The 17,683-nt window shown below is 45.1% G+C and overlaps 1 protein-coding gene across 1 annotated transcript in view; it reads right to left on the minus strand.

Moving 5' to 3' along the window:
• Positions 1 to 17,683, minus strand: part of mta3 (metastasis associated 1 family, member 3) — a gene marked incomplete at its 3' end in the record, with an annotated part of 39,890 nt that overhangs the window by 5,359 nt on the left and 16,848 nt on the right. Inside the window, exons 9-18 of the mRNA XM_083634609.1 lie at positions 17,491 to 17,679; positions 10,759 to 10,833; positions 9,694 to 9,752; positions 9,429 to 9,547; positions 8,806 to 8,963; positions 8,120 to 8,342; positions 6,031 to 6,123; positions 5,687 to 5,848; positions 2,590 to 2,621; positions 2,357 to 2,475 (exon numbers count right to left, since the gene is read on the minus strand). Coding sequence (XP_083490735.1) covers positions 2,357 to 2,475; positions 2,590 to 2,621; positions 5,687 to 5,848; positions 6,031 to 6,123; positions 8,120 to 8,342; positions 8,806 to 8,963; positions 9,429 to 9,547; positions 9,694 to 9,752; positions 10,759 to 10,833; positions 17,491 to 17,679 — 1,229 coding nt within the window. The remainder of the gene's footprint in view (positions 1 to 2,356; positions 2,476 to 2,589; positions 2,622 to 5,686; positions 5,849 to 6,030; positions 6,124 to 8,119; positions 8,343 to 8,805; positions 8,964 to 9,428; positions 9,548 to 9,693; positions 9,753 to 10,758; positions 10,834 to 17,490; positions 17,680 to 17,683) is intronic.

A 17,683-nucleotide genomic window follows, 5' to 3' on the forward strand; every position in this document is an offset into this window, starting at 1 on the left:
ATAGCGGCTAATGCTTGCAACAAGTGGCCGTCTGTATTATGAATGAGAGTAACCTGCTGTCATAACATAGCATTTTCAGGGCCGTCTGGGTAGTGTAGAGGCAAAAGCACTCGCCTACCACGGCAGAGAGACCCGGGTTCAATTCCCGGCAGCAGCACTGCCAGCTTGGTCAGATGTTCCTACAAACACAACTGGCCGTGTGTCCGGGTGGGAAGCCAGTGGGGTATGAGTTCAGGTCACTGCACTAGTGTCTGCTCTGGAAGCCAGTGGGGTATGAGTTCAGGTCACTGCACTAGTGTCTGCTCTGGAAGCCAGTGGGGTATGAGTTCAGGTCACTGCACTAGTGTCTGCTCTGTGGGAAGCCAGTGGGGTATGAGTTCAGGTCACTGCACTAGTGCCTGCTCTGGAAGCCAGTGGGGTATGAGTTCAGGTCACTGCACTAGTGTCTGCTCTGGAAGCCAGTGGGGTATGAGTTCAGGTCACTGCACTAGTGTCTGCTCTGGAAGCCAGTGGGGTATGAGTTCAGGTCACTGCACTAGTGTCTGCTCTGTGGGAAGCCAGTGGGGTATGAGTTCAGGTCACTGCACTAGTGTCTGCTCTGGAAGCCAGTGGGGTATGAGTTCAGGTCACTGCACTAGTGTCTGCTCTGGAAGCCAGTGGGGTATGAGTTCAGGTCACTGCACTAGTGTCTGCTCTGGAAGCCAGTGGGGTATGAGTTCAGGTCACTGCACTAGTGTCTGCTCTGGAAGCCAGTGGGGTATGAGTTCAGGTCACTGCACTAGTGCCTGCTCTGGTGGGAAGCCAGTGGGGTATGAGTTCAGGTCACTGCACTAGTGCCTGCTCTGGTGGGAAGCCAGTGGGGTATGAGTTCAGGTCACTGCACTAGTGTCTGCTCTGGTGGGAAGCCAGTGGGGTATGAGTTCAGGTCACTGCACTAGTGTCTGCTCTGGAAGCCAGTGGGGTATGAGTTCAGGTCACTGCACTAGTGTCTGCTCTGGAAGCCAGTGGGGTATGAGTTCAGGTCACTGCACTAGTGCCTGCTCTGGTCGGTCGGGGCGCCTGCTCAGGGGAGGAGGGGAACCGGGGGGAATAGCGTGATCCTCCCACACGCTATGTCTTGCCGGGGTGAAACGCCTCGCTGTCAGCTGAAGAGAAGTGGCTGGTGACTGCACATGTATCAGAGGAAGCATGTGCTAGTCTACGGCTCTCCCCAGAGAGGGTGGAGCAGTGGGAATTGGCCAAGTGCAATTGGGGAGAAAAAGTGAAAAAGCTTGATCAAAACAAACAAAAACAGCATTTTCAAAATGTTGTGCCTTTGTTGCAATCTCAAGTAAGTCATAGGTTCACAGGGGGAAAGAGCAGTACCACCTGTTTCTAGCCACTCCCACTGCTGGAGATGCTGCTCCATCATGCTCTGTGGCCAGCTGTGTGTGTGTGTGTGTGTGTGTGTGTGTGTGTGTGTGTGTGTGTGTGTGTGTGTGTGTGTGTGTGTGTGTGTGTGTGTGTGTGTGTGTGTGTGTGTGCGTGTGTGTGCGTGCGTGTGCGTGTGCGTGCGTGTGCGTGTGCGTGTGTGCGTGCGTGTGCGTGTCTGCAGGACGGTCTTTGCATTCTAACACATGACGAGATGAAATGGGCAGAAGCAAGCTACAAACTGACTGCACAATGACAATGAGACTCCACAGGTTTTCCACAGGCCGGCCAATCTGTTTCCTGCTTGTGCGTGAATTCTGAGAGAATCGTGCGTGTGGGTGACATGTTGCGTTGTGTCTGCGTGTGGACGTGTGTATATTATGTGTGGATGTGAAGATGTGTAGATGTAAGGGGAAGGGGGCTTACCGTCAGGAGATGTCTAAGGGCTGCATTTCTGAAATGAGACAAGCAGCCAGTCACTCACAGGAAGTGCAAACATATTCCACTGACCCAGAATTTAAATAGAACAGGGCGTGATATGGATCAGTGGGTCAGTGGTCCCATGTTCCCATGCACTTGTTTATTGCCTGTGTGCTTTATTATGTTATTTATTGATGTTATTTACTTGATCATGTTAAAAGTGCTCTGGCTTGTGTGTGCGTGCGTGAGCACCATAGTGACCTGTGGAGTCCCATTCGTCAACCTGCACTATACTATGAAGATGATGTCTACCTGCCTACGCACAGGACCTACAGCTGCCTGAATAAGCAGGAGATAAGTCAGTGTTGTCCTCCTCTCTGCAGTCTGCTGTCAAAGCTCGCTCGTCACAGCTCCCATCGCTGCGGCGCGCTGCTGTCATTCCAGCTTTCCGCATCGATCGTTTTCCATTCCCACACACAGTCAGTCAGCCAATCAGAGGGCGGGAGCGGGGTCAGCCCGTGTTTACCTGGTCTCCCGGGTGACGAGGAAGAAGCTGTCGTCGGGGGCGTCGATCCAGTTGGGGCGTCTCTTGCGCATCATCACTCCGCCCCTGGTGTTGCCGCTGCTGCTGCTGCGGCCATTGTGCTGCGAGAAGCAGGTTTATTATCAATTGATGACACATTTACAGCGGGCATGTAGTTGATGTAGAGAGGATTGATTAAAGAAAAAGAAGTTGAGTTGTGATTGTGAGATACCTACCAGGACAGGTCCACCTGTGGAGCCAGGGTTATCTGCAAAACAAGCCACAGCAACGAGAGAAAGCATGAGGGAATCTGAGTGTCATATATGAATGGAGTTGAGTGCTTTCGATATTAGTATTACTCTTCCCTGTAACAGACTCATTGAATCAGTGTTAATTTCTAGCCTGGGTAAACCCAGCCCACACGTGACCTGCTCTCAGAGTTCTCAGTCACCTAGTGACTGAGAACCAGAGGTCTGAGAGCAGGTCACGTGGGGGCTGGGTTTACCCAGGCTAGTTAATTTCATGGACGAAAACTATGATGAAAAATGTTCGTCGACTACCTATTTTCACTGATGAAAATTAGACGTTAACTACATAAAAACAAAGTTGTGATGACAAAAACTATGAGGAAATCCATTGACATTTTCGTCAAATAAAAACTAGACGGAAATGTTAGGGAGGGGCGAATTTGGAAGAGATCCAATCAGAAGAGAAGAAGTTAAACAGTTAAATCTGTGTCTGTACTGCACGACACGTTCAAATCTTAATACCATTCCATAATAACAGATGAATAGATTCTTTCAATGAGTTTGGAAATGAGAAAGAAACAATAGTTACTGTTTTCTTTGACTAAGCTGGGACTAAAATACTCAGACTTTTAGTCGACTAAAACTTGACTAAACTAGAAATACAGCATTGCAGTTGTATGCCTCCACCAACAAGTGAGCAACCTACATCCATGTCTGTCCAGACGCATACAAGCACGAACACCTTGAAGCCCACAGCACAGTGGGGTGGCCATTCAGCCTTATGGCACTTTAGGCAATGTTTGAGAGTACCTTTAAACACAGCTAATCATCTTCAACATGGAAAATGGTCCTACCCCTACCCCAACCCACCCCCCAACCACTCCCCCTACCCAGCCCTCAAACCCTGACTCTCTACGACCTTCCTATCACTAGCTATGGCCCCTTTCCCCTAGCCCCACCCCTCACCACACCCCGTCCCACCACCCACATCCCCCTAGCCACTCTCTCTAGCCACCCTTCGAACCCCAACCCTCTATGACCTTCCTATCCCTAGCTATGACCCCTTTTCCCTAGCCCCGCCCCTTTCCCTCACCACGCCCCCTCTCACCACCCACACCCCCTACCCACCCCTTGAATCCTGACTTTCTATGACCTTCCTATCCCTAGCTATGGCCCCTTTTACCTAGCCCCGCCCCCCTTCCTTGATGGAACAGACGGACATGCAGCCAGTGACCTTGAACTTTGTCCACCAAAATCTAACCAATTCATCCTTGAGTCCAAGTGGATGTTTGAGTCAAATTTGAAGAAATTCCCTCAAGGCATTCCTGAGATCACATTAACAAGCATGAAACGGGCAGTCGTGAGGTCACAGTGACCCTGAGCTTTGACCTTTGACCACCAAAATCTAATCTGTTCATCCTTGAGTCCAAGTGAATGTTTGAGCCAAATTCGAAGAAATTCCTTCAAGGCATTCCTGAGATATCGCGTTAACGAGCATGAACCAGGCGGTCGTGAGGTCACAGTGACCCTGAGCTTTGACCTTTGACCACCAAAATCTAATCAGTTCATCCTTGAGTCCAAGTGGACCTTTGAACCAAATTTGAAACAATCCCATCAAGGCGTTCCTGAGATATCGCGTTAACGAGAATCGTAGCGGGAGCCTGGTGTTGGGGTCGTTATGCTGATTGGGTGCACCTGGGTCTAGTGTACTCATTGGGTTTAAGAAGACCTTCAGACCTCTCTCCCACCTCACCGATGCACATTTTGTTCTGTTCGTTTGTTTAATGTAGTTTGTGTTGTCTCGCTATTTTCAATTAGTTTTACTTTTAGTTAATAAAACAGTGGGCCGTGGTGGCCTAAGGTTAGAGAAACAAACTTGCGACTGGAAGGTTGTCGGTTCAATCCCCAGGACCGACAACATAAATCTGGATGGGGAACGTGAAAAGCACACAAAGCTTGGAAAAAGGAACCTCCCTCACTCAATTCCTGGATGCATATGGGATTGTGATTATATCATTTGATCTCATAGACACTCAACAATTATGCCAAGATAGCCTGATATTGCTGTTTGACGTACTTCACTACACCAAATACATAAAGAAAAGTCTGTCTGAAGGCATTTATTTGTTTCTGACTGTGGGAAAGTGGGAAAAACACTCAAATTCCCAAAAACTACTGTATCTCTGAATTATCTCTTTAGCCAAATCACACACATTTAGGACATTCTATGTGATCTCCTTTTGATAACTAATGTGAAATAACTAATATCATATTTTTTCACTTCCATTCACTGAGTAGTCTCTTAAAACAGACTGTCTCATCTACATCCGGCGAATGCAGCTATATACAGTCTGTACGTTACACCCCCAGAACATGCACAAGGAAGTTGGGAAAAAACCTTCAGACAGGAAAGAAGTTTGACGGAATCCGACCAATCACGACACGTGTGTCCACGAAAAATGCGGCATATTGGATTTTGATTGGACTAATGAGCGGAAGACCCGCCTTTCTGCGATTCTGATTGGACTAATGAGCGGAAAACCCGCCTTTCTACTTCCCATTCCGGTTGGTGCATGATTCTCCCCCACGAAGTACAGACGGTATGGTGGAAGCATTTGAAAATTGCGGAAGCCAACTCGTCTGTTCTAAGAGACTATTCACTGAGCCTCCCCTGAAACCACTTGGAGTCCCCCTGGTGGGGCCCGCCTCCCACTTTGAAAACCCCTGGTATATACTGTACAGTATATAGAGTGAGAGAGAGAGTGGGAGGGTTGTCACACTTTTAGAAAGTGTATGAAAGCCATGACCAAAATAATCATTCAATCAGTCATTGTGCTATATGGTTGGAATTTCTCATGAAAATAAGTTACCCTTTTTGCTGGGTACTGCGGTATATTCCATACTAATTGTAATATCTTATAGTATAATTAGTATGGAATATACCGCCGTACCCTGGCTGAAACCAGTGACCCCGGGACCCCACACTTGAACCATTGGGTTAAGCAGTAACATTACTTTTGAAATGAGTAACAAGTAATGGAATGGAAAGTAAGGAATGCATGTGTGTGTGTGTGTGTGTGTGTACCCGAGCGTCTCTCCGGCTCGGCCCTGGTGTGGTGGTGGTAGCTGCGCTTTCCCAGCATGCCGTGGGGTCCGTGCGGGAGCGAGGAGAGGAGGCGTCGGGGGGGAGGGGCCTGCAGGCCGGGGGTGCGGTGGGAGCGCGGGGCGTGGGCCGCCGGACGGGACTCTGCAACAGAGACCACACAGCAGATCCATCAACTGCCAAACCTCTCAGATCACCTCCAGCCTACTACTGGCTATGTTGGAACAGGGTGTTCCCAACACAGCACCTCATAGCACTTCCATTCTGGATACAGTATACAATGAGACGGATTGTTACAGCCCAAACATTGATTGTGTGTGTATTACCTAGGAACTGCAGAACACTGGTCAAAGTGCTCCTTGGGGCGGCTCTGGTTTTGGGCAGTCGAGTCCCCTGCCCTTCCGACACCCTTAACATATCTAAACCAAACACACACACACACACATCACATTTACTAACCAGTGCACAGTGTCTCATAGACTGCATCAACTCCCTGCGTCTGACTGAGCAAGAATAGTAAACAGTGCTAAGCACGAGAATATACAATAAATACAATGGGAGACAAAGTTGATGTCATTGGGCTGTTAGAAGTCTTCATGAAATCAGTTCTGACTGCTGCTCTAATTTCCATGAGCTCTGTGCAATGACAGTCGCACTGACGAATGAAAAGGCCCTATTCCATTGTCCTAGCTCATGTTTTTAAATGAACTCGCAGCAACATTGCAATGAGTCAATCCAAGTAAGCGGGTCACTTTTATGTGCTAACTTGCTATTGGAGACGGCATGACCACTGAATAAGTTTCTTCACACACACACACACACACCCATGCACATACAAATGTCAGTGCATGCTTACATGCGCACACATCCAGAAAGCACACTGTAAAACACACGGGCTTAATGGCAAACAGGCACTGAAGGTTGAGTCCATGCTGGGGGAGACGTGCCCTGGCGGGGGGTCGTCCGGGGGCTCGCCGCCGGCCAATCAGTGACTGTGGTGGAGTTGATGGACAGATACACAGACACATGAAGCACAAGGACTCAGAGAAGATGGTTTCAGGTGTGACTTTATTGGAGGACGACTCTCACGTTCACACAGTGATGAAAGAGAGCAAGAGAGGTAGAGGATGAGATGGAGATATTGCAACAACTGTTAGAAAAGGAAGAGGCAAAGAAGAAGGGGGGATGGTGCTGTATGGTGAATCCCATCCATAATACAGTATGTAGCCTATACTGTATGAGCATGTGCTCAGGGCTTACCAGATGGGACTAATGGATTAATTGAACACAAGAACATAGCTGAATGATTGAATGGTGTGACAAGGGGCCGTTAACTGGTCCAGTCTATGAGTCCTGCATGTGCCGAGTCTCGTCTACAGAGGCGATGCAGCCACCAGCACACGGGTCAAGAGCAGCTAGCTATCCTTTTGTGCCTGACAAAGTCAATGTCTTCTCTTCACCCTGAACCTCCCTTCTCTCAAGTTCTGTCAGTCCAAATCTTGAGCGGTCAAACACAAACAATTCACCTTGTCTAACACGCTCACACAATTAGCTGGGGGGGGGGGGGGGGGGGGGATGCACGCAAAATGGATCACAAATCAAAATGAACTACAAGAAATGGCGTGGCAAATGCGCTGCAGCCTAGCTGAGGTTCAGGTCTACAATAGGGCAATCATCCTGAACCTGATAGGGTGAAACATTCCTGGCTGAAACAACTCATTCAGCCATGACAGCATGGAGTGGGGCAAGCCCTGCCGGGGGCGCCGTGCAAAATAGAGCTTCTCTTAATAAAATACATTTCCTCTACATCTAATTTTAGCAAATATACGGCTCGGAGTAGAATATGGGTTCCTACTAGGATCTACTTGTTAATAACAGGAACATCAAATATGTTTGTGGTTTGAAAGTGTGCGTGTATGCATTGTGTGTGTGTGTGTGTCTGTAGGTCGTGCTCATGTGGAATAGCCCTATTTACCAAGAAATGTCTTGAGTATAACTGCAACGATGGCTTCTGGTTCACAGTGATTTAAAACCATAACAGAACAAAAAACACAAATGAAAAGATGATCAAAACTCATACTTATGAGGACAGGCAGTCTTTATTGGAAACGGGGTGGGAGAATACAAAAACCAAAATAATAATAATAATATAACAATAATAATAAAAACAGAAAGAGACAGACAAGGGTGGAGGGGATAGACCAGAGTTGGGCAGAGATGGGGGTTGATGAGGGGGCAGTCTGGGTGAGGGGGTGGTGTGTGTATGTATGAATGAATGTATGTATGAATGAATGTATGTATGTATGTATGTATGTACAGTATGTATGTGGTTCTGTATGTGTGCAGATGTATCTGTTGTGTCTGCAAGCATGTGTCCACTTGGCAGAAGTTAGGAGGAATTGAAAGAGCTCTTACACTCTGCCTTTATGGCCCCACAGTTAATGGGGACAAATGGTCGGCGCGCAGCACGGCGCAGCCTGATGATGTCACGGCACATGTGCCGGGCCAGCTTGGTGAGGCGCGTGGCCTGCAGCAGGAAGGCCTGCTTGGTCTTCATGGAGGACTTGGGGCTGCCACTGTTGCGCACCGGCACCATGTGGCTGGACTGGCGAGGAGCGTGACCCCGCGAACGAGGCTCCTGGGAAGGAGGGGGATAGGAAATTGTTTACTACTCTTATCCCAATGCTAAAATGACAGTCTGTATCACACCATGATGTCTACAAATATAAACAAACATTTTACAGCTACACTTAAAATGTATTTTAAGAAGTCAGACTGAACAGGCTGCATCAAGCACCTGCAAATCATTCCTAAAACAAAAATAAAGATCTCCACACCCATAATGGAGCTTCCCTGACATGGAGCTTCCCTGACGCGTGTGAGGTTTTAATGCCACTTAGAATAGCATATAAGACCATTTCGCTATTTGAAATAAGCATGAAATCAACTGTAGATATATCAGAACAAAGGACCATGGAGGTCGTGGTGGGTTCAGATGATTCAAGAGATTGATGTTTTCAGGACCTGCAGGCACAATTTAGGGTGGATTTACCCTTTCCCAACATCCCATGTGTTTTGGGTCTGTGCCCGAGGGGACTTACAGTGCTTGCAGGACTAGGGGACGTGCGTTCCTCTGGTGCCTCCGCTCGGCTCGGCATCTTCAGGCCGCCGTACTTCTTCCAGTACATCCAGCAGGATACGCACAGGCGGCACTGCATGTTGGGAGGCCCCCACGAGTACCACTGGGCCGACTGCATGGCTGTTAACATAGGACAGGCACCGCGGCTGGTTAGAGGCAACGCAGTCCAAAAAGCACCTCAATCGCTCTTCCATTGTCCCCCTCAAGTCTGTCCTGAAACAACACTCTGCATCCCTACTGCTGATAAGTAACTACAGTGTGGGTCAATAAGACATTTAGAGAAGTTGCGTCCAGATGGATGCAGGGTCGGGGGTGATAAGGAGATGCAGAGTGGATGGTGAAAGGAAGAGGAGTATTGATCTCTGGATTAGTGACGACAGCAAAGATACATTAGCGGTGATGGTCAAATTAGAAGGAGAGCACTTCCTCTAGTCTCAGGAACCCAAGAGAGAGCTTATTAATAGGAACAAAGAACCCGTTAGCTGGTTAATTCTGATTTTTGTTCAGATTCTCATTCACTACTCTTGCTACTTCATTTCCTTCACACGTGCCATGCTATAACACACACACACACACACAACTCACTGTAGCAGCTCTCGCACGCTCTGCCCCCGCCTGCTGCATGGTAGGCCCCTGGCCCCGCCCCGTTCACTGTTGCCATCTTCCCATTGGTCATTGAGATCTGGTTGGGGTTGGGCTTGTTACTGTTGGCGAGAAGATTGAGAGGTTTAAGGAAACATACTAATAACCCATCTGCCTCCTGCAAGGGTTTAAGACACATTAATTATGCACAAATAATTTCAGCACGCAGCGGCAGCAGAATAGAACAATCTGCATTAAAGTCACTTACTATGTGGGGATGTAAACCTGCTTCAGTTTGCTCTCTGCCTCTGCTGCCTTCAGTCTCTTCTGTTAGGAGAGAAACAGACAGTGGAAGGGTTTAGGAGACCACGCTATACCAACAAAATCATATACACATATTCATACCAAAAAAAAACCTTAGGCAGGGTTTGATACCTTTGAAAAGCTGCATCAATGCTATGCCGGTAGGTGGCATGAAAACATGACTGTTGGATTACAAAGATAATCATTAAATGCCCCACTGACTGCAGTTCAAACAAGCGGGTCGGTTCCTTTCTTCGTTTTCCACCCAGCTATCAGGGGAAATCCATAAAGTTGATTTATATTTCATATTCATCACATGAATAGTCCTTTGGCATGGAAGGTTTTAACCCTTCGTTGTCAGACTCCTTAAGATCTATGAGGTTGAGTCATGATTTACGGTTTTTCTCCCCAATTGTACTTGGCCTCAGTTCCCCTCCCCCCGAACAGGCCGACCAGAGGAGGCACTAGTGCAGTGACCAGGACTCATACCCCATCGGCTTCCCACCCGCAGACATACGTAATGTGTCTGTAGGAAGGTCTGACCAAGCCGGAAGTACCACTACCGGGAATTGAACCCGGTCTCCGCAGTGGTAGGCGAGTGCTTTTTGCCTCGACACTACCCAGACGCCCCAACCGGGACTCAAACCCGGCCTTCCCATGCAGTAACACTGCTCCTTACCAACTGAGCTACAGTATTTCATTGCTCAGCCTCAGACAACAGGAATTCGTACATTTACATGTTACATACTGTATTTCGTTGACACTCTTATCCAGAGTGACTTTTGTCAGCGGTCGTCCCTCGACCACCAAACATCTCAACAAATGGTGTATCATTTTTTGCACTGATGTGATTGATGCATTGATTTTGACTCGATGCCTTGAGTCACATAAAATGTCTTATCTGATCGATTTGGTTTATGTTGTTGTTTGTGTTTTTTCTTTTCTTTATATTTTCTGTAAACACTTTCTGCAAACCAAATCTCCCTTTATGGGAGAATATGTCTTGGAATGTAAATAAATGAAATCTCACCTGTTGCACATATCTGTCTGTGGTTTTCCACATGTAGTAGTACTCTATGATACTGGTCAGAGACTTCCACGGCAGCTACACAGGAGAAAGAATAGGAGGAAGAGAGAGAGAGAGACCAAGAGAGTGAAAAGAGAGACAGAAAGCAAATTAACAGTATTCATATCTCATGCTCTTGCCGTCTGGGTGCGAAAGCCCCATGAATATTCATGAGCGGAGTGTCATGGCCTGAGGCTCAAAGCCACCAGCTTTGCTCAGTTGTGAACAGCAGACAGAAACCCAGGGACAAACCGACACACATGCTGATTCACATGTAATAACTATACAGCAGACAAACCGACACACACACACTGATTCACATGTAATAACTATACAGCAGACACACAGAGGGACAAACCGACACACACACTGATTCACATGTAATAACTATACAGCAGACAAACCGACACACACACACTGATTCACATGTAATAACTATACAGCAGACAAACCGACACACACACTGATTCACATGTAATAACTATACAGCAGACAAACCGACACACACACACTGATTCACATGTAATAACTATACAGCAGACAGAAACCCAGGGACAAACCGACACACACGCTGATTCACATGTAATAACTATACAGCAGACAAACCGACACACACACTGATTCACATGTAATAACTATACAGCAGACAAACCGACACACACACACTGATTCACATGTAATAACTATACAGCAGACAGAAACCCAGGGACAAACCGACACACACGCTGATTCACATGTAATGACTATACAGCAGACAAACCGACACACACACTGATTCACATGTAATAACTATACAGCAGACAAACACATGGACAAACCGACACACACACTGATTCACATGTAATAACTATACAGCAGACAAACACATGGACAAACCGACACACACATGGACAAACCGACACACACGCTGATTCACATGTAATAACTATACAGCAGCACATGGACAAACCGACACACACACTGATTCACATGTAATAACTATACAGCAGACAAACACATGGACAAACCGACACACACATGGACAAACCGACACACACGCTGATTCACATGTAATAACTATACAGCAGACAAACACATGGACAAACCGACACACACACTGATTCACATGTAATAACTATACAGCAGACAAACACACGGACAAACCGACACACACGCTGATTCACATGTAATAACTACACAGCAGACAAACACACGGACAAACCGACACACACGCTGATTCACATGTAATAACTATACAGCAAACAGAAACACAGACAAACTGACACATGTAATAACTAGTGTCCTCTAGACTCTAGAGAGAGTGGCGTCAGCGGAGGACCAAAATGCGTGACTCATTAGCCACTGAACAGCCAGAAAGGGGACTCGCGATACTTTTGAATGCTAAAATAAAGCTGATAATGTACAATTTGATAAAAAAAAAAAAAAATCTAAGTACAACACAAACGGTCCATTTTGCTGCAACTCGACAGTGCTGCTTAATCCAGGACCTTACTTCGTGGAACTCTTGAGAGTAAAAAACTGGTCCATTGGAGTGAATGGAGATGTCGCGACTCTTCTATACACATGGCTCTGGTAATAACTATACAGCAGACAAACACGGACAAACCGACACACATGCTGATTCACATGCAATAACTATACAGCAGACAAACCGACACACATGCTGATTCACATGTAATAACTATACAGCAGACAAACACGGACAAACCGACACACAAGCTGATTCACATGTAATAACTATACAGCAGACAAACCGACACACATGCTGATTCACATGTAATAACTATACAGCAGACAAACACGGACAAACCGACACACAAGCTGATTCACATGTAATAACTATACAGCAGACAAACCGACACACATGCTGATTCACATGTATTAACTATACAGCAGACAAACCGACACACATGCTGATTCACATGTAATAACTATACAGCAGACAAACCGACACACATGCTGATTCACATGTAATAACTATACAGCAGACAAACCGACACACATGCTGATTCACATGTAATAACTATACAGCAGACAAACCGACACACATGCTGATTCACATGTAATAACTATACAGCAGACAAACTGACACACATGCTGATTCACATGTAATAACTATACAGCAGACAAACTGACACACATGCTGATTCACATGTAATAACTATACAGCAGACAAACTGACACACATGCTGATTCACATGTAATAACTATACAGCAGACAAACCGACACACAAGCTGATTCACATGTAATAACTATACAGCAGACAAACTGACACACATGCTGATTCACATGTAATAACTATACAGCAGACAAACCGACACACATGCTGATTCACATGTAATAACTATACAGCAGACAAACTGACACACAAGCTGATTCACATGTAATAACTATACAGCAGACAAACCGACACACATGCTGATTCACATGTAATAACTATACAGCAGACAAACCGACACACATGCTGATTCACATGTAATAACTATACAGCAGACAAACCGACACACATGCTGATTCACATGTACCTAATAACTATACAGCAGACAAACCGACACACATGCTGATTCACATGTAATAACTATACAGCAGACAAACCGACACACATGCTGATTCACATGTACCTAATAACTATACAGCAGACAAACCGACACACATGCTGATTCACATGTAATAACTATACAGCAGACAAACCGACACACATGCTGATTCACATGTAATAACTATACAGCAGACAAACTGACACACAAGCTGATTCACATGTAATAACTATTCATAGGGTATGATTATTGTCCATGCATACATCCCCATCCTGCAGTCACATTGTATCCACCTAATTTTTGAATGCCCCACTGTAAAAAATAATTGTGGGAACAAGGTCCGGTTTAACGTGACTTATTGTTGCAGCTTGCCATTTCCTTTGTTATACTCGGCTGCAGACCCGAATTATAAACCAGAAAGTGGAGTCCGTTATAGAAGCAATATCAGGAAGGGGGATGAACGCAACCCAGTGGCCGCACACTTCAAACTAGCGGGGCACAGTGTCAGCGCCCTCAGATACATTGGAGTGGAAAAAGTAGAGAAACATCCACGGGGGGGGCGACCTTGAAAGAAAACTCCTCCAGCGAGAAACTTTCTGGATTTATTCTCTTAATACCATGTCCCCTAATGGTTTAAATGAGGAGTTTGATATCAAACCTTTTCTTTAAGCAATCGCCATTTTGAGTGCCTTCTATATATCTTCAGTAGCCAGTTTTTATACATTTTAGAATTACTATGTGCAATACTCCAGCTAGTCCAAGAATAATGACTATTAATTATTAATCATTATTATATTAATTTGTACTAGACATGGCTTTTGATTTTTTAATCTCATGAATTATTGCTGTTTTTATTAGCATTCTAGTTGTGGTGTAATTTGTCATATTCACTGTTTCTTTCTCCTTCTCCTTTTCCCCTTAGGCTATATTTACATTGTATTTTCTAGGCCTACTTAAATTGTTTATCTATTTTGATATGTAATATTGTTGTCTTCTTCCTATTAGTTTTACCATTATTATTAATTATATCCCCCGCTCGGCTGTGATGACTTGCCTTGATTGTACCTGGTGACGTCTCATACGCACAGGCCTATTTATTCTCTTCTGTAACTGCTGTCATTCATTTGCCTGATGAAGACCCAATAGGGTCGAAAGCTTGCCAACCTTGAGCGCAAATAAAAACGGGAGCTGCTAATCAGTGTGCTTTATTCCTTTATTTTTTGATTTCACCTATTTGTCCTGCACCTGATGCCCAATGTGGTTTTGGATGTGCGCACAGTTTTCCTACTTTTATTGTTGCAGCTTGCCATTTCCTTTGTTATACTCGGCTGCAGACCCGAATTATAAACTGGAAAGTGGAGTCCGTTATAAAAGTTATAAATAGAGTCATGTTATAAACAACTAACCAACGCTGGGGGTCCGTATGGAAACAGTGTTACTCGAAATGGTTAAAAGTTAAATCAATTTGGTCATTCAGTGGCGTTTTACTGCCATGTAAAGTAACTATTACGCTAGCCGGCGCCGCTAGCATTAGCCATAGTAGCCGACTACCCACAATGCATTACGTTATCCCAGCACCCGAACGACACGGCTGTAGAGCAGAATGGCTCTGCTGTAAAATCCTCAGACGTTTTTTTTGTCAAGTTAAAACAGTGTAAAAATTACATCGGAAGCGTAAGAAGCACCCATCAAGCATCATGGCAGCTAGAAATAAGGTGGATAGGTAAGCGGCAGATGGTAAATTGGATGTTCACAGTCTTCAATAGGCCTAGTAGTTTGAAGTGCTGTCTACCACGCCTACCACTTGTCAGCAAAAGTTACATTTACCCAAATGAAGACAAGGTGTTGAAAAGTCTAGCCTAGCAAAATTAATTTAAATACATGTTTGTCTACCTGCTCTTCTTGTCACATCTTCCAATGAAAATAAATCAGTGAATAGGGGCTGTCTTCTTCTACCATTTTCGAGCACATGGGAATAAGATGTAATGCTTTGACTAGGCTATTCTAATTCCCTGCTTAGCTTCCTATTTATTAGCAGTAGGAATTATACTTGATGTTTAATGCAAAATATTAATGTTTATTTAATTTTGAAATTAAAAGAAAAGCTCGAAACGAGGGTATCAGCCCAGGCCGAAACCCTATGGCCGCACTCATCGCCCGGCAGCTCGGCTGCTGCGTGGCCTCGCCTGCTCTATTGGCATGTGCAGATCACAATCGCCTGCTCTACTGGCATGCGCAACGCGCATTTGGTCAACTTCGCATCACTGATGAGATCACTGTCACTGATGTCACAATGCTATGACATCACTGATGATGTCACAATGCCTATGACATCAGTGACATCATTATTGACCAAATCATCTTATGACATCACTGATGATGTCATAGGCACTGATGATGTCATAGGCATGGTGACATCATCAGTGGGACAAAAATGGAAACAGACCGACAGATATCGCCCACTTGCTCACAATAAGAAAAAGGATGGTCACACAATTTAACAGATGTTCTTGTTTTTTTATTGTTTGTTCTTGTTTTTTTATCAATGCTGTTGAGGTCAAGCCTCTTGTTCAGGGACAGGCAACCATGTACAATGAAGTGACGAAAGTATGCAGGTTTTCATTTAAACTAAAGCTGAGGTTTTCAAAGTGGGAGGCGGGCCTCCCTAGGGGGGCTCCAAGCAGTTTCAGGGGAGGCTCAGTGAATGGAAGTGAAAGAAATTGATTAGTTATTAAAAGGAGATCACATAGAATAGCCTAAATGTGTGTGATTTGGTTAAAGAGATTTCAGAGATACAGTAGTTTGGGGGAATTTGTCAGTTTTTCCCCAGGGTATATGCAGGAATCCTGAAGTTAATTCAATACCTTTTAAGACCTTTAAGATATTTTCAATATATTTTAAGACCTCAACGTCACTTTCGTCACATCAGCGATAGGGGTGTAAAAGTTTCATCACGATACAATATTATATAGATTCTTTGGACAATGATATCATATTTGCTGACATCACGTCTGCCACAATACGATATTGATTCAGTTCAGGGGTCAGTGATCGATATATGAGACGATATATGCCCATTTAACACAATCAGCAGAATACCTACAACATTTAATACTTCTCAAATAGTAATTACCGTAAATTCCGGACTATAAGCCGCACCGGTGTATAAGCCGCACCTGCAAAGTTGACTATTTTTTTCTTATATAAGCCGCACCGGACTATAAGCCGCGGGTGTTTTAATGTTTTTTTTTTTTTTTTTTTAATTGTGTTTTAATGTTTAATTACCATATGTAAGGGTTCATGCACAGAGGGGATTGTCGGGAAAGAGATGGCTGTTTGAGGAAGCTCCCATTTATTAACATTTCAACAAAACAACATAACACAACACCACCTGTGTTGTTTTTTACAGTGCACACAGTGTCATACAGTGTGGTGAAAAGAGGGCAAGAGAGGAAATTAAAACTTATTATAGTTATATAGGATTTATAGTTAGAAAGAGTGCTAAAAAAGAGAGATTTTTTTTTTTTTTGGAAAAAATCCATAGATAAGCCGCACCGTTATATAAGCCACAGGGGCCAAAAAAGGCCAAAAAACGGGAAAAAAGGTGCGGCTTATAGTCCGGAATTTACGGTAAGACTTTTTAAGGGCCTGAATTTTCCCTAAATTGATATATCAACTTTTAATCATTTTCAAGACCCCACTGATACCCTGTTCCCACCATCCCAGAGTCAGAAACTAAGAAATGCCACCAGAAAGAGACTTTTCTATGTGCTTGGTGTAGTCTGAACTAAGTGTGTCAAACAGCAATATCAGGCTATCTTGGCTCAATTGCTGAGTATCTATGGGATCAAACAACATAATCATGATCCCATAGGCAGGGAGGCCCACAGTCTCAGACTTTGAAAACCCCTGAACTAAAGGATTTAGTTTAGGATTTCACTAACACACCTTCAACCAGAGAAAAGTCAGTGAAATCGCCTGCTGTAGTCCTTGACTGGAATAAGAATCTACATACTCTTGGGCCTTCATGGCAAGTATTTGCCTATGCCCACTTGTTTATCAAATTCACCATGGCAACAAGAAAGCAATTTGCTATTGCGGTTGACTGGCATCCCACGATGCTAACCGACAAGTGCAGCATTAGACAAACACACTTACAAAGTCTTGTCGGATGTCGTTGAAGTCTTTGCCGTATTTCTCCAGCGCCTCCTCAAACATGCCGGCCTCGGAGGCGCTCCACTCCTCCATCTCGTCTCTGCACAGCACCGGGCCGCCCGCGGGGACCAGCACACTCAGCGCGCTGGACAGGTCGTAACCATGACGATGCAGCGTGTCCATCGCATGGAACTGG

Source organism: Poromitra crassiceps (genome assembly GCF_964638095.1).
Source record: "Poromitra crassiceps genome assembly, chromosome: 4".
Lineage (NCBI taxonomy): Eukaryota > Metazoa > Chordata > Actinopteri > Beryciformes > Melamphaidae > Poromitra > Poromitra crassiceps.